Source organism: Hemibagrus wyckioides, linkage group LG24, assembly GCF_019097595.1.
Source record: "Hemibagrus wyckioides isolate EC202008001 linkage group LG24, SWU_Hwy_1.0, whole genome shotgun sequence".
NCBI lineage: Eukaryota > Metazoa > Chordata > Actinopteri > Siluriformes > Bagridae > Hemibagrus > Hemibagrus wyckioides.
In genome coordinates, this window is record NC_080733.1 from 4,259,766 (window position 1) to 4,286,055 (window position 26,290).

Genomic DNA, 26,290 nt, shown 5'->3' on the forward strand with positions numbered 1-26,290 from the left:
GCACACATGTGCTACATCGTCCTCACAGCATGGCTCTGCCCCCCTGTTGAACCACTAAGTCTCACATGTGAACTGAATGAACTGCATGTCTCCCTTCATTTTGTGCACGATGGACAAGTCCCAGATCAAAATATGTCCTTCAGTTCAAACCGAACCACGTGTCCCACTTCATACAGAATCAGTTTCCGCTCATGTTCAGACACAGCACTACGTCACGCTCTTTAAGAGGCGTATTCTTTCAGTAGGTCTAACCAATGATATGCTGCTTCACAGCCTGCACTCTAAAGCAAAGTTTCACATGAGGCAACACTGCTATCTACTGCGCCACCAAACCACCAGAAAGAACAGCAAGTGTTTTTAATCAGCTGCTACTTTTGCTGCCGAAGAATCCAGATCAATCTGATCAGGCAGAGACAGACACCTTTGCAGACTGGCATGTCATTTTCCAGCTTTCTTAATAAAATTCTTCAATATACGTATGTTTGATTTTGGAAATCCTTTATTGCTGCTGTTTTCTTTAAAAGACATTTTCTGTGATGTACCTTAAAAAGCAGTGATTTACTTCCAACAGCTGCTAAAGATGATTGAAGTTTGACTCGCTCTGCCTGTGTGTTTATCAGACTAAACTGGATTTTGCAGCAGCGTTGCCAGATTTTAACCACTGAAGCTATCCATCCTAACTGTTAGTCCCAAACCCTCCATCCAAACCCCACTCTCTCTGAAACCCCTACTGTATATCCGTGTATGAGTGTGCATAAGGTTTTTGCTATACACAGGCAGTTACATAACCAGTGATTCCCAGTAGCAGTGCTCATCCATATGGAAAGACCCTCCCCATTTATCTCAGTTGTTCAACAAATGTTAATCTTCATCAAGTCGTCATTCACAGCTTCATGCATTTTAAATTCCAATGAAATATTTATAATAATTATATCTTTTTGACAGAATGTTGAATTGATTTACTTGCCTTTCTAGATGCTGTGCGATTGTGGGACAAAAATGTTTTCAGAAATTTGAACTGCAATAAATCAATAAAGGGCCACTGGGCTAGGAATCGTGCTGCTCCATGTTCAAGGAAACATTTTCTCTTATCTGGTTTTTTTGCCTGTCTTTACCAAGGGTGCCAAAAAATTCTGACTGTACACATCTTACACAACTGCATGAATACAACTACACTGCCTGGCCTATACACTGTGAGTGTCTCTGGTGTTATACAAACACAACAAGTCTTCCACTCCTCACTGAGTATCCTTCTGAGTGTCTTTGAACTTCCTGAAGTTTTCATTAATAAGCACGACAAATACCAGTTGAAGAAAATGTACTACTTTCGTTATTAATTTTAATCCATTACGAAGAGCACAAAATGGACGTGTTTTATTTAAATGAACCTGCTGTATTACTAATGATAATACACTGGAGGTGGTTTATTTTCCTGGAAATTTGACTTTATGAACTGTAAGCTTAATAACTTTTTTAATATTCAGTGTAAAAGTCTTACAGCATGTCAGACCCTTGTAACTGTAAAGCTTTAAAAACCTGCATTGTTTCTGTAATGCTTGTATACAGCCATCCTTTTAGGTGTTTTTTACTTCATCACTTTGATGTATAAAAAATGGTTATTGCCTGTTATAACTGCTGCTTCTGTCATAATTCAATTCAATCCAATTTATTTTGTATAGCGCCTTTTACAATGAACATTGTCTCAAAGCAGCTTTACAAAAGAAGAAAAACAGAGAAAGGGGAGGGGAAAATGATAATAAAAAATAACTAAATAACTCGAAATAAGAATAAAATTATTAAATTGACTTAAACTATTTTATCCCTAATGAGCAAGCCTGTGGCGATGGTGGCAAGGAAAATCTCCCTGGGATGGAATAAGGAAGAAACCTTGAGAGGAACCAGGCTCAGAAGGGAACCCATCCTCATTTGGGTGACACTAAACAGTAAATAATGTAACTGTAGCTGATTAATGTCCTTTCTACAACAGCAATCAATGGCCCATGAGGAACTATTAGGTCATTGTAGTTTCTAAGGCCATTATAGACACTTTTTCTATGCTGTCACAAGAAGCTGTCATAAGCTTGAGTTGAGGAAATTGTGGGGAGTATGTTTCTGATCTAGGCTTTGTTGCATTTTTTCACACTTCTAACCACCAGAAGAATCATGTGGAAACCCCCTTGTGTATGGGTGCACACACACTGAGACCGTCAAAAAATTCACATGAAAGTCTCACGAAATTATTTAGTGATGCAGTATTAATAGCTATAATTAGCTCTTTCCCTTTCCTCACTATACACATGGCGAGTTGGGTCAGGTTCTCCATCAGCATCCAATCCAACCACTTTTCTACATCTCCCACCATCTGAAGTTTTCCAATCAGCTCAACCAGGCTCTATAATGCAGTCCACATGCTTGCTGATGATGCCTGTGTCATGTGGTTATTGCTCTCGCCACATAAAGTACTATGCCCAGATGTATGGTGCACCATCAGGGTTTAAATAGAAGCATGTCATGTGGCATGACCTGGCAAGAAGTTTACAAAGAAGTTTGTTGTTGACTTATCTATGCGAAAGTTGTCCCATCTTAGGGATATACACTATGGGCAAGGAAATGGGTCCACTTTTTCCCCAGAGCCCAAAGCGAGGGTAAATCAACCTTGTGAAGTATGTCCTGTGTCAGGGTTGCTCTCTGGACCTGAAAACCAACCATACTCGGGGGGGAAAAATTCGAAAAGCAGTCTTATGAATCACAAAACCAGCGAGGTCAAACAATGATCATGCAACACTTTTAGATTTCCCCAAGCTGGTTTCCTGTTGCACTGACCACAACAATTCAGCCACTTTTGTGTGAACCCTCACCGCAGAGAGTCATACCTGCCTGAGCAAACCCCTGCATTTATCCCTGCCGAGAATACATCATCTCAGTAAGACTTGATAACAACGTTGCAGCGATACAAAATTCTGCTCTGTCATTGGCTCTGATCTCAGGGCTTCATTAATATCAGACCTCAACATGACTGTTACTCTGACCTAAGAAGTTTGTTCCCTGTGGACAAGTTAGACCACATAAAGTTCCTATTCAGAATAATGGTTTTCCTTTCAATTCTAGATTTGAAAGCATGTTTTTTGCTTAAGTCAGTGATTAAAGCTATTTATAGATCAGAAGATTGGAGGTTTAAGCCTCAACACTGCCAGGCTATCTATTACTGACCGAAGGCAAGCAGAGGGTGCTGTGTCATGGTTGACCCTAATAAGCCAGGATATGTAAAGAAAAGGAAAGAATTTCTCTGTACTTTATCTCCTTCTTCACAACCTTTCATGACATGAAAGGAGCCATGCAACCACAGAACTGGTTCACATGGGCCTACATGTTTCTAATACCCCAGCATGCATGCAAATCTTGGAAAGCTTAAGGGATTCACTTTAATTAGTGTGCAGCTCCATCTAGCGGGAGGAAGTGTGTGTGTGTGTGTGTGTGTGTGTGTGTGTATACATCAATACGTCATTTCTCTGCCTCGTCGTTGTCATTTTTTCCCTCTTTCACCACTGGAGGTCGCTGCACTCAACAAATACACACCAGCTGATCATTCCGGTTCATCCTCAGCAAGAGACTCCGCAGTGTTCAGGCATCGGCGGCGGTGGTAGTTGAGGTCTTTCACTACGGAAATGCTTATTTGGATAAACTGAAAAAAAAAACCAAAAAAAAACCCAACGACCACGATTGATCCATGAACGAAAGCAGCTCGCGCGCAAAAGCAAAACATACGACCGCGTCAAAACTACAGCCCGCACGCGCTGGACGGGATCAGACTGGACATTCGGCATGCGGGAGGAAACTGGATCAGACTACAACATCCAATGCTTGGCGTGTGTCCGCGATTAAGGCTAAGCTAGGCTTCAGACCACCAGCTAATGATTGACGCGAATGTCAATAAGAGGGTTTGTTTTTTTTTTCTTCCGCGTGCACGCTGAGGTCACGCTGTTGAATTTATTAACGCAGGGTTTAATATCGCTCGCGCCACTACCATAACAACAACAACAAAAAAAGGAGGCTGTGGTCTGGTTAGCATTGCTAGCTGCAGAGCTAGTACATGTAGACCGAGTGAGCAAGTTGTCTCTGTTTAAGATGAACCGCTCATGGCATTAAAAAGAAAATAATACACGCGGTTTATTTTAGTGCATGGAAAAAAAAAAGGGACAATAAGAGGATCTGGATTTCTCCACCAATGACCCCGGAGAATACCTGGCGCGTGCCAACTGTGTGCAGTTTGCAGCCATTGTTTCATCCGGACTCAAATATTTTACATTGCTAAAAAAAAAAAAATTTGGGGGGTATATATCTCTGCTTGACATTGCGTCTGCTTTCCGTTTGTGTTTAACCGAAAATGGCCGCCGTTGTGAATTATTCTCCTCCGTGGTGGGTTAACCTGCTTCACCGTCTTCCTCACTTCAACCTGCGCTTCGAGCAGATCAGCAGCGACTTTCAGCCAGAGGACTCCTCATACCAGCAGGTAAGATCTGCTGCCCCGACACACACACACACACACACAGCCTGCTTTAAACTTCTTTGACATGTTGGACATTTCACGAGCCAGGTGTGGTGCAAGATGCATATCCTGTTTCCAAAAAGAAGCATGAAAGTCATTTTCCTGTCCTCTCAAACAGTGATGTCATCAGTTACTGCACTGCTCACTTAATCATCCAGGCTGGGTTCAGGATATATACACACACTACATAACCAATAGATCATCGCTCCCATCTTTCCTTGTTGAATTGACCAGTCCAGATTTATTCCCATTTTATTATCATCAGTCTCCACACTTCTCTTCTGTGAAGGTTTTCCACTAGATGTTGGAGCATGTCTGTGGGGATTAGTGATCATTCAGCTACAAGTGAGATCAGACACTGATGTTGTAGGAGTGAGGAGGTCTGGGGTTCAGTCGGTGTTCCAGTTCATCCCAAAGGTGTTTAGTGGGGTCAGAAAACTAAGACATTCTAAACAATCATCTGCCTCCAACTTCATGGCAAATGTTGATGGGAAGACCCACATATAGGGGTCATTGTCAGCTGTCCACATATAGTGTACATCATTGGCGGGCACAGGTGGTCAGAGTTAGAGTTAGGGCTCAGTGCAACACACTGCAGTTCTTCCACTCCAACCTTAACGCACCATGTCTTTATTGAGCTCTGTGATTTGTGCACAGGGGCATTGTCATGCTGGATCAGGGTTCGAGTTCCTCTGAAGGGAAGTTCTATAACTATACAGCAGACATTCTAGACAATTGTGTGCTTCCAACTTTATGGCAAAAGAATCAGTAGTTGTGTATATGGTTATGATGGTCAGGCATCCACAGACCTTCAGCCACTTTGTGTTCTGAGTTGATGAATTGTGTCTCCTTGTTGCTGTTGATTATATCTTGACACTTCTTCACATCAAGCTACTCGTAAGGTTCTCACACTGCGGATACGTCAGTATGTTGTTTTATTGCTCCTAGTATACATTTTTCTGGTGGTGTTGATACTGATATCGAATTGTGTGAGCAATCAGTGGAACATTTTTATTTGACTTTGTTTAAATGATTGCTCATCTAGCTGATATCATGACCTGCTTTGATTCACTGAGTGATTGTTTAGTCATGTTGATTAAACATGAGCTTAAGGTACAGGTATTTCCAAACAAAGTGAAAGAAGTGTGGGTGTGTGTGTGTGTGTGTGTGTGTGTGTATCAATGGTCAGTGCTCGTTAAAGTGTTCTGTTGTGCAACAGTTTCTCTGCATGTTCATGCTTGCCCTTGTTTGCCCTTAGTCTCTGTTAAAGACATTATTTAAATCACAAGATGTTTTATCTGGTTAGTTGTATTGTAGACAGATACTGTAGTATCTCCTCTTGGAATTTTCACAGAACACAGTTTGTAATATGCTTTCTTATGATTGTTAATCAGGAATCACACCCAGATCTCTGTAATTGTGTGCTGTCTGTTTTATGATCATGCTTTATGTCACATAATATCAGATGTCATTATTCAAAAAATGGGTTCAGACAGAGTCAGCATCAACACAATACTTAGTTTTTATTATTAATTGCTCATTAATATCCTTTGAGGGTGTTTCCAGACCTGGCTCATTTGGAGGGTTTGTTTCAGATCCTGGTGTGTTTTCTACCTTTTGTTTTGGTTTGTTTAGATACGTATACACAATGTAATCACGCTGACATCTGCACCGAAACAGTCACAAATTCTAGAGCGGTTTGCTTGCCGTGCAAAAGCGATCCGACTCAACGAACCAATTTGTATAATGGTGCATGATGTGAACTAGGTGATGTAAAAAAAAAAAAAACAACAACTTTGTTTTGTTAATGGCACACTGCATGAATCCCGGACCAAAGACGAGGTAAAACACCTTACTGTAATTTGGTTTGATAAACATATTTCTGGAAAAACTCATCTCCGTTATTGTTTTGGTGAACCATATATTCCCACCCAATTTGGTCTGAAAACTTCCTGCGTGAGGCCACATAGTGGTTTCTCATAGGCTCACTATTTATTATTTACTTTCTGTTGTCTATGGAGTGCAGCAGACTCGCTGTTACATAAACCTTTTAACTATAGGGTTATAATAACTGCTATAATAGTACCTGGAAACTGGAATAATCAAAAATGGTGTTGGAGACGTGCCTTTTTAGCTTTGGTTGTGTGCTTTTTTTTTCTTTTCTTTTTTTGGCCCTGAGATAACAAATAGATGAAAGACAAGCCAGGTGAACCTCAACCTGCTTACCGTGGCTTTAATCACCTTCCATTCATCCACTCCATCACTTCAGGGGTCACTCTGAACAGGATAAATACTTACTGAAGTTGTGTGAATGGATGAATGGAAGATCATTCAAGAACACTACCTGGATGAGGAATAACCAGTCCATCGCAGCTGGCACCATGTAGACACACATTCACACACTCCTTCACACGCTTATTCACACCTAAGGGCAATTTCTGCCACGTTCCACTAAGTCATAACTCGTAATTTCCACTGAGTGACTAGGACAAAAACTCAAGAACTTGAAATTCCTTCCTGAGTTCACGGTCCAACGTCGAGTCGCCATGACCACTGGCAGCCTGAACAGTACATTTACATTTCTGGCATTTGGCAGACGTCCTTATCCAGAGCGACTTGCATTTGATCTCATTTTATACAACTGAGCAATTAAGGGCCTTGCTCAGGGGCCCAGCAGTGGCAGCTTGATGGACCTGGGATTTGAACTCGCACCCTATTTACATGTATTTACTTTAGACCAGCCAGGATTTAGGTGTTAAATCTGTAACGCTGACATTCTAGTTCAGTGTTTAGAGAAGGTAAGCCTGCGTCACTCATCACAGATAACGTCATAAATAAAGACCAGACCGTGAGAATGAGAGGATTTTCTGACACTAATACTCAGATGTATTACTGCTGTGATTTAGTTCCTGGCCTACAAGCGATACAAAGTCACAGAAAACATGTCCCAACTTGAAATTTTCAACCCATTAGCTTGGAATAGTCTTCTCTCGTACAGCTTCTTCCCTGTTTCCAAAGGAAGGTCAAATCATCATGCTGTATGAAGTCCCTTTTCTCTCATTTTAATCAGGTTTATGAAAACCTTCAAGACTTCATGGAGTTTTTTTTGGTGATTTTGTTTTGGCCAAAAATGCCTGATTTCGTGAGTTTTATCTTTATTTGCTTAGTTTTTGTTTTTTAAACCAACAAGGAAATACTGTAAATTTTCAATCTCACGTTCTTTCACTTATTTTTGACCCGGAAGAAAGAATCAAGAAGCGCACAGGATGCAAGATTCAGTCCCTCCGGGATTTTTCTAGATTGTTTTTGCCATCATTTTGCTATTGATTTTTTTTTTCAGCTGTTTTTTTGGGGCTTATTTTGTGGGAAACTATGTAAACTTTCAAGCACAGGATTCTTCTTTGAAACTCCTAGCAATGACGACACACATGTAATGAACTTCTGTGAGAGCTGTGCATAACCATGTTCCACACACACAAACAGAAGAGGGTTTCTGAAACTGTAAAAATACACTGCAGGAAGCCTTTTATGAGCTTTACGTGCTCTGACTGAGCAAACAGACGACGTGTTTTCATAGAGGCGTCCATGTTTTATTTCCACTTCACACAAAGAACGTCCCGAGGTGAGAATTGACGACGTTACGACTTGTAAATGAACAAGGCATCATCATATGTGCTGTTATGAGAGGGTGTTGGGAAAAGTACAAAAGAAACTGGAGGTCTGAAATGGTGCACCTTTTTGTGTCCCCACTGTCCATTGTCATGCTCTAGTCATTCAGTTTGCTCCATTATAGCCGTTTCATAATTAATAATAAGTATAAGTAATAAGTAATAATTTACTTTCTTCTTATTTCCCAAAGCGTCTTCCCCTAGCGGTTTCTGTCAATTCATTCTCTATTTTACTATCTGATCTCTTCATTATCGAGACAGAAAGGTCCAGCTCTCGACTTTAGCTTCTAGACGATCAGCCGGTCCGGTTGTGTTGTGTGGAACATGTTCGACCGGTCTGGGATTTTAGTTGTTTCATGTTAAGGTCCTCATGTTTCCTGACCACTGCTCATTCATGTCCACTGAGTCCAGATTGATTTCACGATCGATCGCTTCTGTCTGCCATTTGAAAGGCTTTCCAAAATGGGAGTTAATTGGTAGATTAGTAAGCCTGCTCCTGTCCCATGTGTGCATTAAGTAGGTGCGTTTTATGGTATTATTTGTTGCTTTTTTTAATTCATTATGATTTTCTTTTTATTGTATTTACCATAGATGAACAGTTCAGAGGAAACCTTTTAGGTGAAGCTGCTTGCAAAAAAATAAAAATCAGTCAGCAGTTTTGTGCTGGATCAGATGACCTCCTTCTCTCAGTACTGAGAAGAAATTCAGTTTCATCTCCTGGCAATGTTATGCTTTTGCTTCAATTCGTCACGTTACTTCCCGTCACGCTATTCACCGCTGCAGCTCAGGAGCAAATTGCTGTCACACGTTAGATTGATCTTTGACCTGGAATCTTGTGTTTCTAAAATCTAAAAGGCTGTTCTGCTTTTCTAAAGCAGGACTCAGGACTGACAGACTACCTCCTTTGTCTCATCAGCTGACAAAACAAAACAAAGTGCTGGCTCACTGACGCCTGAATAAACACCACACCAAGTGTCCTAACTGGGATGAGGCACGTTGGGGCAGTAACAGGTGTAGATTCGGCTGTTGGGGGCTCTCCCATTTGTCCAGTTATATTTTTAACCATTAAGACTTTTAACAAATGCACTAGTGTTTAAGGATTAGTACCTTTTTTTCTTGTTATGGGATTTAATACACATTTGGCTTAAAGAATAATAAACCAGCGCTAATCCTTTTATTTTATTATTTATATTATTAACAATGAACTATTGTGTATATATATAATAGTCTCATGTTCTTTGGGGTTTTTGTCCTCAAAAAAGGGATCATCAAGCTAATGGGGGGAAAAAACAGGTGAAACTGGATGTGAGATTCAGTGCCTCCAGGATTTTGCTGTTGTGTTTATTATTATTATTATTAATTATGCTTATTATGTCACACCTATTAATTAATTAATTAATTAATTAATTAACTAATTCATTAATTATTATTTTTTTAATTTATTCTTTTGTTTGTTCTAAATTTTTTATCTCCAGAAATGCTTAATTTTGCTGTGGCTTTTTCTTTCTTTCTTTCTTTTTTTTAATCTTACATTTTTGTGCCTTTTTACAGAAAAATTGAATTGCAGTGAGACACACACGTAATGGCTTTCTATCAGAGCTGTACTCACAATCCACACATGTGAATGAAGGAGGAATTTAGCTGAATGTGTGTTGTGATGACGCAAAACGCGTCTCCACTCAAATCTGCAAAAAAATGTGTTCATTTTTTTAACAAAAATGGCTTGATCTTGCATTAAATTCTGTGAAGAACGCAAACTCGTGAAATCCTAGAGGGACTGAAGAACAAACGGATAGAAAAGGCTTTAAAGTTTTAAGACTAAGCAAACATCCTTGTTCATCTTTATGGCCTTTAAGGCATGTGCCAGTTGTCTTGAAAAATGCTGCACGTGACTTCAGAAGTCTGAAGCGTCGAGTCAATCAGCTTTTGTTGATCAAAGTGCTGTACAGAGCTAAAGTGTTTAAAAAGGAAGGATATTAAGAAGCAGCTCGAGGAAAAATACTGTTGAGATATAAATAGATATACAGAGAAAGAGGTAATTAACTTAAAGAGTTCATAAAATGAAGGGGCAAGGAAAAGACAGAAGAGGAAAAGCAACAGGAACAAAACAGCTAAAGCAAAGGAGGCGTCGATGTTCAGTAGCAGTGAGATCCGAAGCCTGGGGCCAAAGTGAAAAATCCCAGCCAGGTTTTCCCTGGGAATGCTGGAATGAGGAAGTGATGATGAAGGTGTTTATAGATTTCAAGTTCCTGGAAGTGGAATAGAAGTGGAAAAAGATCAGAGATGATTGAATGCGGGCCTCTTTTGCTTGCAACAAGCTAGCCAGCTAACTCTGATGAGGGTTTTTTATCCAGTTCCCAAAACGGTGATCTATACTATAGTCAGAGTTATAGATTTTTTTCCACATGATATGTCTGTATGGCGGTTGATTTAAAGGAAATATTTGTAGAAGTTCTAGTATAATTTAAAGGTAAGAAGTGCTGCTCGTTTCCTGTCTTGATTTGACATCACTTGCTGAGTAGAGAAATTTCCCGGCGTTTTTCATTGTGTTTTTTTTCCCTATTCAGAGAGCTGGTGAAGACAGCCATGTGTGAATAGACTGCCGCACAACCGGTTGTCATACGGCAAGCCAAATGATTCAGGGTTGTTTTGCTTTGTGTTTGTCGCAGCTGAGTATATGTCTGCCTGGCGCACATTTCCAGGCCTTGTGCATGCGTCACCGTGTGTCAGTCGTATTCCGAGCCGGTTGCGTTTATTCAGCTGAAATATAACCCGGTCAGTTTACTTGGACTTATGCTGAGTAAGCCTGATCATGATGAAAATGGAAATCTTACTGCAAATGCGCTGATTTTTCGGTTTTTCGTCTGACAGCTGCTTCTGTTCAGACATGCCTGTGTTCTCGCTCTCTCTGGCTAGGAAAAAATAAAATTCCTCGTCCTGTACTCGGCAGGTGACGTCAAATCCACATCACGGCCTGAACAGTAAACAAGCAGCACTTCTTACCTTTAAATCAGTTCTACTGTCACATCTACGAGTATTTCCTTTAAATCCGTTACCTTTTCAGGCATGTCATCTTGTTAGATCTGGAGCACCGACTCTACAGTCGGTAGAGAGACCGAGTATCAGCTGCACTCAGATTTGGATTTGTTGTCTTCCGTAACATGTGGAGTTAAGCTAATTTGGCGTGTAGCGTACAGCACAGCTGAGGGTGGGGGAGGAGAGTGCTAACTCCCTCTCATCTGCCCAACCATCCGTCCACCAGCGTGACGCTCGAGCATCACATCCGACTTAACCTTTAACTACATCAGGTTAAGCCTTCTCCTTAAGTCTGAACTTTGTCCTACATTTCATCTCGACAGAAGCCACTTTTAGCAACCTGCTCCTTTTTTTTTTCTTTTTTTTTTGGAAGCCGAATGAAAGAACAAAGAGGTAGACGACTGCATGACTCTGGCTCTGCATCTGCAGAATCATATTCATAATTAATAACCTATTAAAGGGTGGGTCACCAGTATGATGAGTTTAGAAGGTCTTGGCGTATTATCTGGCATTGAGTCTCGAGGTCTGTTCACACTGAAGCACTTTTTAATCTGATTTCTTTCAGATAAACAAATAAAGTAATAAACATACTGTAAAATTCAGGCATATTCCATCACCTCAGTGTGTGTTATTTTCATACAGCAGCACATTCTGGCGTATTTTATTCCTTCCATACTGAGCACACATCCTCTTTGTATGACAAAAGTATAAATATGTGACTATAATTCGAATATGATGGATGTATGGCGTTGGCCTGAACATAAAGCATCTTCTTCTTCTGATTTATTGAATGTCTACATCTTTTAAACATCAATAAATGCTTTGACTTTATCTTAAGAACACAGTAGACACTAATAAGACACAAAGAATGTTGACAGCAATTATTTCTTCCTTCTTTCATCGTTTCTTGTCGATTTTTCTTTTCTGTTTTTTGTTCGTTTAAATATGTAATTTCTTGTCTGATTTTCATGTGCACTACCATACACAATATGGCATTCATAAAAATATTTATAAAATAAAACATAAATAAATATATAATAATATTTAATAAAATAAACATAGACATTAAATAAATGCAGAAAAATATTAAATAAAATGAGTAAAAAAAGGATCAATAAAAAATAAAACAATTATAAGGAATTAAATAATTTCAATAAAATTATAGTTAAAAAAAAATTCTAGTAAATAAATGAAAGTAGAGGTGAGAGAGGGAAGAAACTGTATGGGGAAAAAAATAATATAAAAATGTGTGCATGCATGCAAAATGTTTGTACGGAAATGACACCCGGAATAAACAGACGTTTGGTGATTGTTTACTGTCCCGGTGTCTCACGTCTCTGTAATTACAGCTGCCCCAGTTTTGTGCCTGTGTGTTGTTCTGTTTGCATTGCGCCATGTTTGTGCATTAGTTTAGAGCTGAGCTGATCAGGCGTGTGACATGACATGAGTTTCATTTTCTCATATACATGGACTGCACTATGGTTATGGAAATGTTTTATAATCCAGCTAATAAATTTCAGAGTAGTGGTTAAATAATAATTATACTAATTATAATTGGCGTCGGGAAAAACATGATCAGGGTAAAATACCATTCTCTGTTTCTCTGGTACCAAATATCAAAATTTATAAATAGGTTTGCATGAGAATTTTATCAGTTTACTTATAGATGTTGGTTTTGCCAACCGTTATGGTTTTGTGGGGCCAAAACCCCAGGTTCACCACACAAAACAGAAGTCATGCAAACCCTGGCTTCAGATTAGCTACTCACTTGTAGTTTCTCATGTAGGTTTGTTTCTTGTGGGCATTTTAGAGTTCAAATTCTTTCACACAATAATTTAATAAAGCAAAAAGAATGAAAGAAAGAAAAAAAGAAAAAAGTTTTATTAAACATTTCAAGCTTTGTATTAGTTTGTTTTCCGGTTAGCACTGAAAGCTAACTGTACTAGCTACAAATATTTACCACAGGAAAGACCATATGCCTGTAAATGCTTTTCTTACTAGTTAAACACAAATCAAATATCACTAATCAGTGTGGAAATTATGTATTTATTTATTTGTTTGTTTGATTTTATTTTACGTGCTACCTGTCATATTTTACATTACACAAGCTAACTGTATTTGCAACAAACGCTGTCCAGAGACACCAGTAATCTTCCTGCTTGCTTCAAAGCTGTATTTTTCTTCATAATTTCTCTGTATACATGTAAGGAGAGTGTGTACGACAGGTCAAGATTAAATCAGTTAGTTTTTTGAGGAACTAAATGCTGGTCAGAGCTAATTATGAGAAGAGTAATGGATAAAATGTCGTACCACACGATACGATTAGTCTGAGGAATCATTTGAGTCAATGGTTTGGAATTGTTCCCTTAAAGCAAAATCTAATTTACTAAAGTTTAATTGAGAACTCGCACGTCATGATGTCGTTTTATTTCTTAAACTGACGCTGAAATGGCAGCTCTGTATCACACAAGAACATAGAAAATGAGCGCTCGTCTTTGTCTTTCGATTAATAACGCTTTGTCGCTCACTAGTGTGCTCATAGCACAGGGTTATAATCAGCAGGAACAGGCTGCGTTTTTACTCGCCGTGCTAAATCATGATTACAAAGGTTCTCTATGTTCCCAACAGGTAAATGTTCAGCAGAGCAGAACTGCTTTCAACTGATTTCAATTGGATTTGGTTTTAAATGATGAGAGATGTTTTTGCAAATGAATGCGCTAAGATTAAAGAATAAATTTACAGTAGAGTTTAATACTAATTTAAAACGTCAAAATATGGCGTTTCTTAACATGTGATTGCGTGTCAAGGCATGTAGTGTCTTGTTAAACCAGTTACGGTGTGAAATCTCACCACAGGGATATTGGTGCTGATGGGAAAAACAGAATAACTAGTGTTTTAGTATTTACGCTATAACTAGTATTTTATAGTGTTACGGTAATATCGAGCATCTGTTGCTCCAGGGTCAGGGGTTCGATTCTCATCTCAAGTGTAAACTCAGTGTTTGATTTTGAACCATTTTTTGTGTTTGAATTAAATCAGTTCAACAAGCCCCCCCCCCCCAGTGTGCACTGATTCTTATGATGCTACTGTTTATTAAAACTGTCTGACCCGCAACGTCTCCTGTCCTTCATGAGGCAAGGTCGACGTGTGCTTTTCCTTCTGCCAGCTAGCTCTCAGCACTGTAATACAGTACTCTGTCTAGTAACTCTAGCCGTCCCTTTAAAGCTCTTAATAGGCACCTTTCCAAGTGAACAGCACTTCTTTCCTGTTGGAGCTGAAGCACTGCAAGTTTTTCCATTCCCTGTACACGCTGAGGGGGAGCCGGAGCTACTTTCTTACAGCGCTGTGCCCGGTGCATAGCGTTGGGGGTCAAAGTGCTTCTCACGCAAATTGAGGGGGGTTTGGGGTTCAAAGAGAACCTGGGGCCTCATCAAAAAATCGTAAATGTGGACAAGCCGTTCACGAGCAAAACTTTCGTAGTTAGAGTCTGTTTAATAATCGCAAAGCATCTTGAAATTCTGTGTACATGAACGAGTACAGCGACCATCATATTTGTTGTGAGGGTGAACTGATCTGATCAGATGGTCAACAGTTTATTGAATTCAAAGTTATTAATTAAATTGCTCTTTCCTTTTATGTGCTGAACTTTGTGCCAGATTTATTGACAGATTAGCAAAACAAGCTACCTGTACTAGCATCATCCTGCCATCAGAGGCACCAGCAAGCTCTGAAACTTCCTTCCATGCTGACAAGAGGTTGCAGAAGACTAGAGACTAGACATTTAACTAGAGGTTGATTTTGGCAGACAGTAAGTTGCAGGACGATAAACACGTTTTTGGAGAACTGAAGAAATGTCGGACCAGTTATCAGTTGCCTTTACCAGTAAAATCATGCCTCTGTATTAGGGCTGCACAACTGATTGATTTTCTAATCATGATTACGATTACAGATGCCATGATTACGTAATCGTTCAAAGCTGCGATTACAAAAAAAAAAATATACTTACATTATTCTGCGTGCTAAAAGGGTAGTTTATTGCATGTTACGTTGTGAGGGGTGAATAAAGAATTTTAATAGGCCTAATAGTCTGTAGGCGTGTCCTTATCAATGCCCCAATTATCCACTTGCGCATGTCTTAATTTCGCGAACATGCGTGCTGATAAAGAAACATCAGATAGTTTGCAAAGTGTTGCTGAGAACAATCAAGAATTAGAACTGAAAAGAAATGCTTTATCTGTGGTGTGGAATTATTTTGGATTCACTAGCGAGGATGTCGAGCGGCATGCTATGGTGTGTTTCTGCACCATCAAGCAACACCATGAATTAATTCAATCATTTACAATTCAGCCACAGAGTGCAATACCACCAGTGTTTTAGCGTGGAAAAAAGCAACAAGCCATGCGAGAACTGCAACACACACTCCCATCACAACGTCGTTGTTTTGTGCTTCTCCAAGACAAACGGAGGTAACTGAAGCGATTACGCATTTCACAAAGGACATGGCGCCGATTAATACAGTTTCCAGTGCGGGGTTTAAAATACTCATAAACACACTGGATAAGAGAGAGGTCTTCCCCTCCCGCAATTACTTAGTCTAGATCCATAAATTAATTTTATTTTTAGTATAACATTATTTGTACCATGCATATTTTTCCTTTTTTATTTTTATTTTTTATTTAAATAAACCAAAGCAACGTATAAGTCGACATTTGAGTCGACTTGAGACATTTAAGTAATAGAAGTTTTTTTAGGAAGAATGTTTTCAGCTTTTTCAAATTTTTATATAAAATATGGCATGCCGTTGCTTCAAACAATAGTATAAAGCTATTCAAAACACCATTTAATGGAAATTGTGATCATCGTAATTAATAATCGCAATTACAATTTCAAGGGAATAATCGACAATTATGACTTTTGTCATAATCGTGCAGCCCTACTCTGTATCGCACACTTACATGGAAAATAAATTGCTGCCTGTCATTTTGTCGCTTGCTAGTGGGAACTCGTCAGCAGCATGTGACTTGGAGAGTGTGTTACATTTCCTGCTCTCCACTGTGTAATAACAAGTGCTCAATTATATAAGATCAAAAAGATGGGGGTCTAACTTATTATTGGGTAATTATTTTATGAAATAATAACTCCAAAACTGTTTATGGTCTAAGAACAAACCCATGGAACACAAGATATCTGGAAAAAAAACATGGAACACAAAATCTCCTAAGAACAAACCCAAGGAACACAAAATATCTACAAAAACAAATGCATGGAACACAAGATATCTCATAACAAACCCCATGGAACGCAATATATCTAAGAACAAACCAGTGGAACACAAGATATCTCATAACAAACCCCATGGAACACATGATATCGAAGATCAAACCCATGGAACACAAGATATCTCATAACCAAACCCCATGGAACACATGATATCGAAGATCAACCCCATGGAACACAAGATATCTCATAACAAACCCCATGGAACACATGATATCTCATAACAAACCCCATGGAACACAAGATATCTCATAACAAACCCCATGGAACACATGATATCGAAGATCAACCCCATGGAACACAAGATATCTCATAACCAAACCCCATGGAACACATGATATCGAAGATCAACCCCATGGAACACAAGATATCTCATAACAAACCCCATGGAACACATGATATCTCATAACAAACCCCATGGAACACAAGATATCTCATAACAAACCCCATGGAACACATGATATCGAAGATCAACCCCATGGAACACACAATATCTAAGAACAAAGTAGTGGAACACAGGATATCTACAAAAATAAACCCATGGTACACAAGATATCTCATAACAAACCCCATGGAACACATGATATTGAAGATCAACCCCATGGAACACAAGACATCTAAGAACAAACCCCATGGAACACATGATATCGAAGATCAACCCCATGGAACACAAGACATCTAAGAACAAACCCCATGGAACACATGATATTGAAGATCAACCCCATGGAACACAAGAAATCTAAGAACAAACCCCATGGAACACATGATATCGAAGATCAACCCCATGGAACACAAGACATCTAAGAACAAACCCCATGGAACACATGATATCTCATAACAAACCCCATGGAACACATGATATCGAAGATCAACCCCATGGAACACAAGACATCTAAGAACAAACCCCATGGAACACATGATATCGAAGATCAACCCCATGGAACACAAGACATCTAAGAACAAACCCCATGGAACACATGATATCTCATAACAAACCCCATGGAACACATGATATCTCATAACAAACCCATGGGTCACTTAAGAGCAAACCCAATGGAACACAATATATCTAAGAACAAATAGAATGCAAGGGGTGTGTGTGTGTGTGCATATGTATGCCTGATGAATTTAGCTGTTCCAGCACATCATTTACAGGAATGGCGTTTGAGGAGCAGGAAGCGAAAGCTTGGGTGTCGCTAATCTGTTTTGTCAGTTTGCTGGCGTGGCGAGGCTGACGAGGTGGTCTCGTCGTCGAGCCAGACAGGAAACACAAGCTGTTTCTCTCAGCAGAATACAGCACATAATTTGTCACATGACTCCCTTACCGGAGAATTTGAAAGGTGTTGCTGGCTGGGAAATGCCTTCTCTAATGGAGACCATTTGTTCTCTTTGTGGTGCTGAGGTTTTATTAGTCTCTTTCATTAGTAAAATTCCAACAGGTTAATAGGGTTAGTGTTTCCTAAGATGTTTTACATCATCGTGTGTGTGTGTGTGTGTGGTCAGGTGTGCTCCCATGGTGTTCAAAGACTGAAAATCTAATGATTATACCCCTCCTGAGATTCACGCCACTTTCCCAAAGTGCCATCTACCCTTTCTGCTCTTGACACATGAACAGAGCCTCACTTTTTTTTTCCTCATGATTCAGCGGAAACTGAACAAATCCCCAAGGAGAAGGAATGCAAGGGGGGATACTGTGAAATTTTCATATCCCTAGACTTTATTTTCCACTAACCAAGTATGGAGATGAAAATGCTTTGAAATGAAAATTTGCTTAATGATGGATTCCTAAGACTAGAGGATTAAGAAGGTTAAAACACCAAGTTTAATCTGTAAGACGTGACGGAGTGGCCATGATAAAGGTAGAGATTCATATGCAAATGTAGCTTGGTGTAGACGGTAAGGAATCTTCTGGAACAAGACTGGGTTTGAATATTGATGTGAAACCTCCCCATTTTCGGAAATTTTCTGAAAACACACACACACAGAGAGAGAGCAATACTTTTGGTGCGGTTGTTGCATTGTGCCTTTCGAGCTAGAATCTAAAGTCAGTCTCTGCCAAAAATCTTTCTCTCTCCCCCTCTCTCTGTCTCTCTCTCTTTTTCCCTTTCTCTGTCTCTCTCTCTTTTTCTCTTTCTCTGTCTCTCTCTCTTTCTCTCTCTTTCTCTTTTTTCGTCTCTCTCTGTCTCTCTTTTTCTCTTTCTCTGTCTCTCCTTCTCTTTTTTTTCTTTTTCTGTTTCTCTTTTTCTCTCTCTCTCTCTCTTTTCATTCTTTTTCTTTTTCTCTCTCTCTTTTCTCTCTTTCTGTCTCTCTCTTTCACTCTCTCTTTCTCTTTTTTCCTCTTTCTCTCTTTCTCTCTCTTTCTCTCCTTTTCTCTTTTTCTGTCTCTCTCTATCTCTCTCTTTTTTGTCTCTTTCTTGCTTTTTCTTTTTCTGTCTCTCTCTTTCACTCTCTCTCTCTCTCTCTCTCTCTCTTTCTCTCTTACTCAAACCCTGAATGAGATTTGTTCCCTGTTGGACTCCTTTTCCACACAAGGACTAACTGGGTCCTTAGAGACGCTATTAACTACCTTCAAGACTTCTGTGGAAACCTCGAAATCTTTAAAACAGCTTTTCACAATGCCACATGACAGATCCACATGAAAGAAAAAAAATCTTTATTTATTTATTTATTTAAACAAATACTAGATAAGTATTTTAGATGCACCCAAAGGAATTTGACTTTTCCTGAAGATGTCTGTGGAAGTCCAGATCGTGGCACGCAGTCCAACATCAGCACATCTCCTTCTTACCAGTAATAAACACAGCGTCGTTCCAGACATGTGACTATGGGGTTCATTTTATTTTCCACTGCATGTCAGCAATTCCACAGAACTGATGATACAGTATGTGCGCTGCTAGATTTTCATATTTTTAAGGTCATGTTATGTGACTAAGCTTTTAGTCCTTTTGTGTGTTCTTAGCATAGTGAATCTTATAAAAGGAAAAAAAACATTGAAATGAGCTCATTTAAAAAATTAAATATTCACGAATAATGCTATTTAACCATTAAAGATTCAACTGTTTAATTTAACATGTTCAGCATGAAAGCAGATTTCCAATCAGATTTTATTTAAAATGTCTTTTTCTTCAATTTCACAATACTGTTGAATGCCTTAGTGTATTTTGTGTAAATTAGTGTACTTAGTGTAATTTCAATATTCTATTGCTGTATTGCCCAACTCCATCGTTAAGATATGGTTCAATGCAGTTAACAAGTAAATTAAAGAGTAAATTGATCTTTTTTTGTTTTGTTTTTGTTTTTAAAAGCTTATGTAAGTTTTTGTCAGACTAAATCTTGTTGTATCTCCAAGTCAAACCTCTACTCATTGCTTCTTGGTACAGATATGCAGACATTTCCATACATAGAACTTGCTTTAATAGTGTTGGATCGATTTCACTCTCAAACCTAGCTTCGTCTGCAGTGTGTGCTACTTTGCATCGAATTGGCTTACAGTAGGAAAAAGCATTGTTTTTGTGCAGGATGTGCTGCTTAAAAAGCAGAACCCTTTATTTGTTGCATACAGATTGCAGCACAGTGAAATTCTTTCTTCACATATCCCAACTTTGGATGTTTGGGGTCAGAGCGCAGGGTCAGCCATGATACAGCACCCCTGGAGAAGAAGTAAGGGTTAAGGGCCTTGCTCAGGGGCCCAGCAGTGGCAGCTTGGCAGTGCTGGGGCTTGAACTTTGATCTTCTGATAAATAACCCAGAGCTTTAACCACTAGCTCCACCACTGCTCCTAATAACCTCTGAATAAACTCAAACTCCGTAATCTAACATGAACTGAGGATCTATATATATATATATATATATATATATATATATATATATATATATATATATATATATATATATATGACCTCCCAAACTCCTGGACCAAACTAAAAAAGCAAAAGGGTTTTAAATAATTGAAGCCCCAAATGTAGGCATTAAACAGAATGATTTTGTATCTCGGGTATAGTGATGACATGATAGCGTTTTTTTTCTCTACAGATAATGATAATAAAACATTGAGTATAAACCAAAACTGATATCCATCCTATATTACTTTAATTAAAAACTAAAAAAAATTTTTATATAAACTAAATCATTTCAGAGTTAAATGCTTTGACACATTCATTTTCATTTTATATAATAAATCTAGTAAATTTAAAGTATAATCAAATCTGTCCTACCAAAAGAAAAAAAAAAAATTCATTTCCTTTTCTTTTCTATCTTTTTTTTTTTTTTTTTTTTTAAACCTCCATTTGATAAAGGATCCGTCATTCAGCACAATGTCTCTAATGTTTGTCCTCCATTTTGTGCAACTATCAGCTCAGTATCAATTCTGGATATCATCTCGCTGCCATCTCCACCGTCTGTACTAATGTCAGCTGTATATACACATGAGGCTGCTTAAACGTGAACGATTTGCAAGCAACGTTCATGCCTTTAGACAAGAGAGAGAATTCATATTTGCAAATCTGTGGGCTTTTTCTCTCTGTGGGGATGTTATTTTTAGGAAGAGCTGCACTGTGGTGGACCACATTCAGCATCAGGAAGGAGAAGGCTTATTAAGATAATCTTCACGAGATTACCGCTGTTCAGAGGAGCAGGGTCTGGAGCTCTTCCCGTCTTTAAACAGCAAGCTGTAGAAAGCGGGAGACGTGGCAGGATTGTAATCTCGCTAATTGCAACGAACCCTATTTTCCAGGCTCTTGGGAATTAAAAGAAAAAAAGGGATTCATTTGGTGTATATGTTAAAAGCTTTATTGTTAGCTAGCTTCTCTCAGTAGAGGCTTATGTTTGGTAAATGCACACACAAATCACACCAAAAGATGTCTTGCTTCATTAGTCAAGTCCTTTTGCCAACTAGATAGCTATTAAATGATAGTTAGTTCTGATTCACTCATTTGATTAGTCAAGCATTGTTTCAGGAGTGCCTATGTTTCCTAGAACCACACTGTTTAGCTGTGTGTATCCCTTCGTCTGTGCTCGCCATGCAAAATTCCACATCCTAGTTCCAAACAGTTACTACAGTAGTGCTAACGACATCATCATTGGACACGGCAAACGTAATTTTCAGTATCTTTTGGCTTATAATATGAAAGCTTGTCAGATGTATGACAATGAAGAAAGAAAAGAAAATTTCACCTTTTAACAGGAATGTACAAATCAATGTAAGCTAGGATCCGTTTCTGTTAGCGAAAATAAACAGAATGTTTGGCAATGTTGTGTCCAAAATGTCAGTCAGTTGATATTAAGTTCTTTAATGTGAAAAGCAAGATCATGCAGGTATAGCAGCTATATATATATCGATATTTAATATAACTTCACAATTGCAAGGGATATTTTGCCAAGTTAAAAGCTAGCTGTTGAATAATGTAGACTAAAAGCTGGTTTGTCAAATTTAAGGTTTGAGTCTTCTAATTTTTGGCTATTGTATCAAAGCATTGTATCATTTCAGTACCTAGTGTCAAGTTCCTTAGCAATCCACACTATACATTAAAAATAACTAGCATGAAGATAACTTATTCTGAAGCCATTGTTAACCTACACACAGGAAATTGGTGCATGCTAGAAATATAGTCCTGACAGGATCTATTACTCTAAATGCTGATTAATCATATTCTAAGAGCCTGCTGGCTCTATTCCCAGTCATAACCTTTCTTTGTCCTTCCTCTTCTAACCTCCTCACAATGAGTCTAGCTGATCCAACTGCTTCAAGAGGAGCTTCCTAATATCTCAAAGCCCTGCTTAACCGTCTGAATCATCTTCAGTAAATTCAGCCATTTTGACTTTTAGCCCTGCGTTTTTGTGTAGCTATAAAGATCAGTGCATTTGTGTAATGAAATTGTGAAGCATGGGGAAAAAAAGCCCGGAGGGTCAATAAAAAGCACATTTTGATTCAGAATGGGTCAGTCAGACATCACAAATACATTTATAAAGATTGTTTTTTTCTGAAGTGGTTTTACCTTTCAGACCCCATGACGATCAGCACAGGAGTCCCACAGGGTTGCATTTTCTCACCACTCCTGGACTCCCTTGACACCAATGACTACACCACAACAAAGAGCTATATCAAAATAATCGAGTTTGCAGATGATGCACCTGACATGTGTCCCATTTCTAACCACAGACGCTATCATAAGTGGTGCTGGTGGCCCGGCGACACCACCAAGCTGCCATTGTTGGGAAAACAGACGAGGCCCTTAAACCCTGCCTGCTTCAGGGGCACTGTATCATAGCTAACCCTGCACTCTGACCCCAGCTTTCTAACAAGCTTGGCAATGCGAACTAAGAATTTCAGTGTGCTGTAACATATGTGACAAATAAATGCTTCAGCTTGTGGTTCTACTTAGGCCATGGTGTGCCCATAACAACCTTGAGCTTAATCAAGTCAAGTCAAGAAACCCTAACCCTACCCTAGTGAAATGTAACAATGTTTCTCCAGGACCCCTGGTGCTACATAGACAACATATAGCATACAGCTACAAAACAACAACACATAGCTAAGGACAGAAAGTTTGTCCTAGCTACATAAAGTGCAACCATGTGCAAACAGAAGACAGTGCAGGACACATGGCACAGAAAAAAATGTGCAATAAAACAGAATGTGCGAACTGTAAAACCATTGGTATCTTGTATCATATGTGTTATAAGAACATCTTAAAGCTTAATGCTGCCAAGATTACAAGACCCAACCCCCCGACAAGCGACATCTCAGTTGATTACAGGGTGGTGTCTATTAAAGTGTGTGATTGTTCAGGGTGGTGTCTATTAGATTGTGAGAGATTGTTAGCTTGTGAGTTTGACAGATTGTGATTAGTGTTGCCCCTGTCTGCAAGGGTATAGGTGATGCTGATAGGAAAAGAAGGGACCATGGCCAGATATACAAGTGTCATGTACTATACATGTTTGGCCATTAGAGCAAAAAAGATATTAGAAGCTTTAGTAGTACCCTAATTAAGGCCTTGCAAAACCGAAGTTAGTCCTGTGACTAAATCTAACAAGGTATTAGCTGTAACTATCCTCATTATAAAGTTATATAACGTACATGTGCACTGTTGTGAACAGCACTGAAGATACTTTAGATTCTATTGAAGTATCCCTGATTAACAACACACAGATTCTATTTTATTAATTGTTCATATTTTGCCATCGTGGTGGGTGCAATTTATTGCCGATTCTGGATCCTATCACCCAATTTGTAAAATAGGTCAAGAGTCTAACCACCATCCACCAGCCATTATAGCGAGCGTGCTACCGACATGCATCACAGTCTGGTTCCCCTCTGCCTCTTCCATCTGTAAGAACAGACTGGAGTCAGTGGTCTGCTCAGCTGCGATGATAAATGACTGAGAACTTGCCAAAATCAAGGACCCGTGCTCCATCAGGGCAAAGAGGATAGCTGTGAAAATTGCTGCTGACCCCAAACATCCAGGTAACCACCTCTTTGTCAAACTGCCATCGCACAGGACTATCCCGCCACCAGTGTAGCTTTCTTCCAGAAGCCATCCAGATGATTAACTGCCCTGGCCCATAGAAGCTCCCACTCACAGACATCACATTATCTATTGTCTGATGTCTTGGTCACTGTCTATGGTCTCATTCATACCTAGAATTACCATGTGTCCTGGGTGTAAGTGGACAGCACCTAGTAGGATCCAGGGTTTCAGAGATGTGATGTGATCCACTTACTCAAAAGAACTTTGGAGATGGTCTGGGACGCAAATGACCAAATACCATTTGTATTGTGAGCATTATGGTATCCCAGTGCACCTAGCAGCAACTAAGTGATTGCATCATTGCCCTAGCTGGAAATATGTAATCATTGTGAAACTGTTCGGAAATGGTACTGTATGAGTTAAAGATACCCGTGGCCGGAGTTAGACACATTTCAGCATGAATGCCATATAAAATTCCATCAGAATTGATAAGAGGAGATGTAACCGTAATGCTGTTTGGATGTATTTTTTGGAGTAGCTCAAATAAATAAGACGACGTAACAACTGGGTCGGTTTTGATTCCATCAATAAGACTGTTGCAGACAGACTTCATGCAGGGTTGTAAGGAAGTGGCATGGATTTACAGCTGCAGGAGCAATTGTAATGGATTATTTAGGAATCGAACACAAGACCCGGTTGGAATCAAGACAGGAAAGCAGCAGGTGCGTCAGTATGATCAGGCCCTGCCACAACGGGAACTTGGACCTCTACAGGATGTCCTGTGGTGTAGAAAGGAAGAAAGGGACAAGATGTTTTGTCGAAGATATAGATTTACGAGGTATCATTGGTGCTTTGCATGTGATGTGCCAACTTGCCCCAAAGGCTTGTTTAAAGATTAGTTTTGTATCCAGGAAAATGAAAATTTTTGTCTTGTCTATGTTTAGGTTTTTCTCTTCCACAAGTAACGAGTGAAAACGTTTTTTTGCTGCGGATATAGAATCTGTATGTGTGAAGTATGAAGGCATGGTACAAGTTTAGATCCATGTTTAGCATTCCCTACTGGGAACTGAGCTGAATTCTTGTTTGTGAATGATTTGCATGTCTTGCTTTAAATGGTCTAGAAATCAGATAATGCATAGTTTTCCAAATCCCTCGTCATAAAAGGAAGAGACGGAGCGCAAACCGCATTCCGTTTCACCACAAGCAAATCCGTTGACCGTTTTGGTAATTGGAGTGTATTTAGGAATTGAGTCAAATCTTTATTTAGCATTATCCAAGACAGAGTTTGTAAAACACATCTATAAAAGACACTACTCCCATGTCCCGAGGGCATGCTTGTTGAGTTACGTGATTGTATTAGCCGTTTGTTTATTTGATTGGGCTTATAGGTGGATGTGGGATGACATGATTAACTCCTCAGCAGGACACTTTATCTCTGCTTAATCATCTAGCTTTCACTCTCCAAACAATGTGAAGTTCCAGCCAGCGGGTGACCACAGATCTTCATTTCACTCTCAGCTGGAGTGATCGCAACCTCAAGGCTTGTTTTTGCTTGTTTTTTTTCTCATAAGGTTCCTCAGTCTGGCACATCCAAAGCAGATATGACTCTGTTTCAGTCGCCTGTGAACTCCTTGCAAGCTTGATGGACGGCTTGGCATGGGTTGAAAGGGACAAGGAGGAGACTATGATTTTGTGAGACTTGAAAACCTCACATGGAGGTTCTCTGGGTGCACTGAGATTAACAGACATTAAACCAAGTCTGTCACTCTACCCCATGCTGTGGGCTTCATTATGTATGATGATGATTAAGGAATTTGTGGCTTTCAGTCTTAAAGTGCTAGAATGATTATAATAGCCTGGTCTGGCACCTTGGAATGAAAGATACGAGATGAGGATTATTCATAACAATTGCAACCATCAAGAACTATTAACAAGATGCCAATAACAAGAACTATTCATAAGACTTGGATTGAAATCACACACAGGATCATTTTCAGATTTGTTTAAATTAGGTTGCATAGTGGCTTTAATGGCTAACTAAACTCCAGCTTGTATCAGACTGAAAATCAAAACCTGTAGATGACATAATGAATAATACCTTCATGTTGCTGTATTTCAGTTCAGTAGTCTTCTTAATTCTGCAAGTTGGCAATCTGCTGGTTGGACGGTTTGTGTACAGAATGCTTTTTAGTGAAATGAAATAGAAAATGCAGCCATACCTGGGTTGCCAGAGCTTTGTGGCAAGAGCAGCCCAGTGGACAAGCACAATTAAAAGCATATGGTATTTTTACAATATT

The 26,290-nt window shown here is 39.2% G+C and overlaps 1 protein-coding gene across 2 annotated transcripts in view; it reads left to right on the top strand.

Moving 5' to 3' along the window:
- Positions 1-3,581: 3,581 nt before the first annotated feature.
- Positions 3,582-26,290, top strand: part of ttyh3a (tweety family member 3a) — a 63,722-nt gene continuing 41,013 nt past the window's right edge. The window contains exon 1 of one of the 2 annotated variants that reach the window (XM_058377797.1): positions 3,582-4,510. In XM_058377797.1, coding sequence (XP_058233780.1) covers positions 4,385-4,510 — 126 coding nt within the window. In that variant the 5' untranslated portion in view covers positions 3,582-4,384. The remainder of the gene's footprint in view (positions 4,511-26,290) is intronic. The other variant, XM_058377798.1, reaches the window with a different exon arrangement.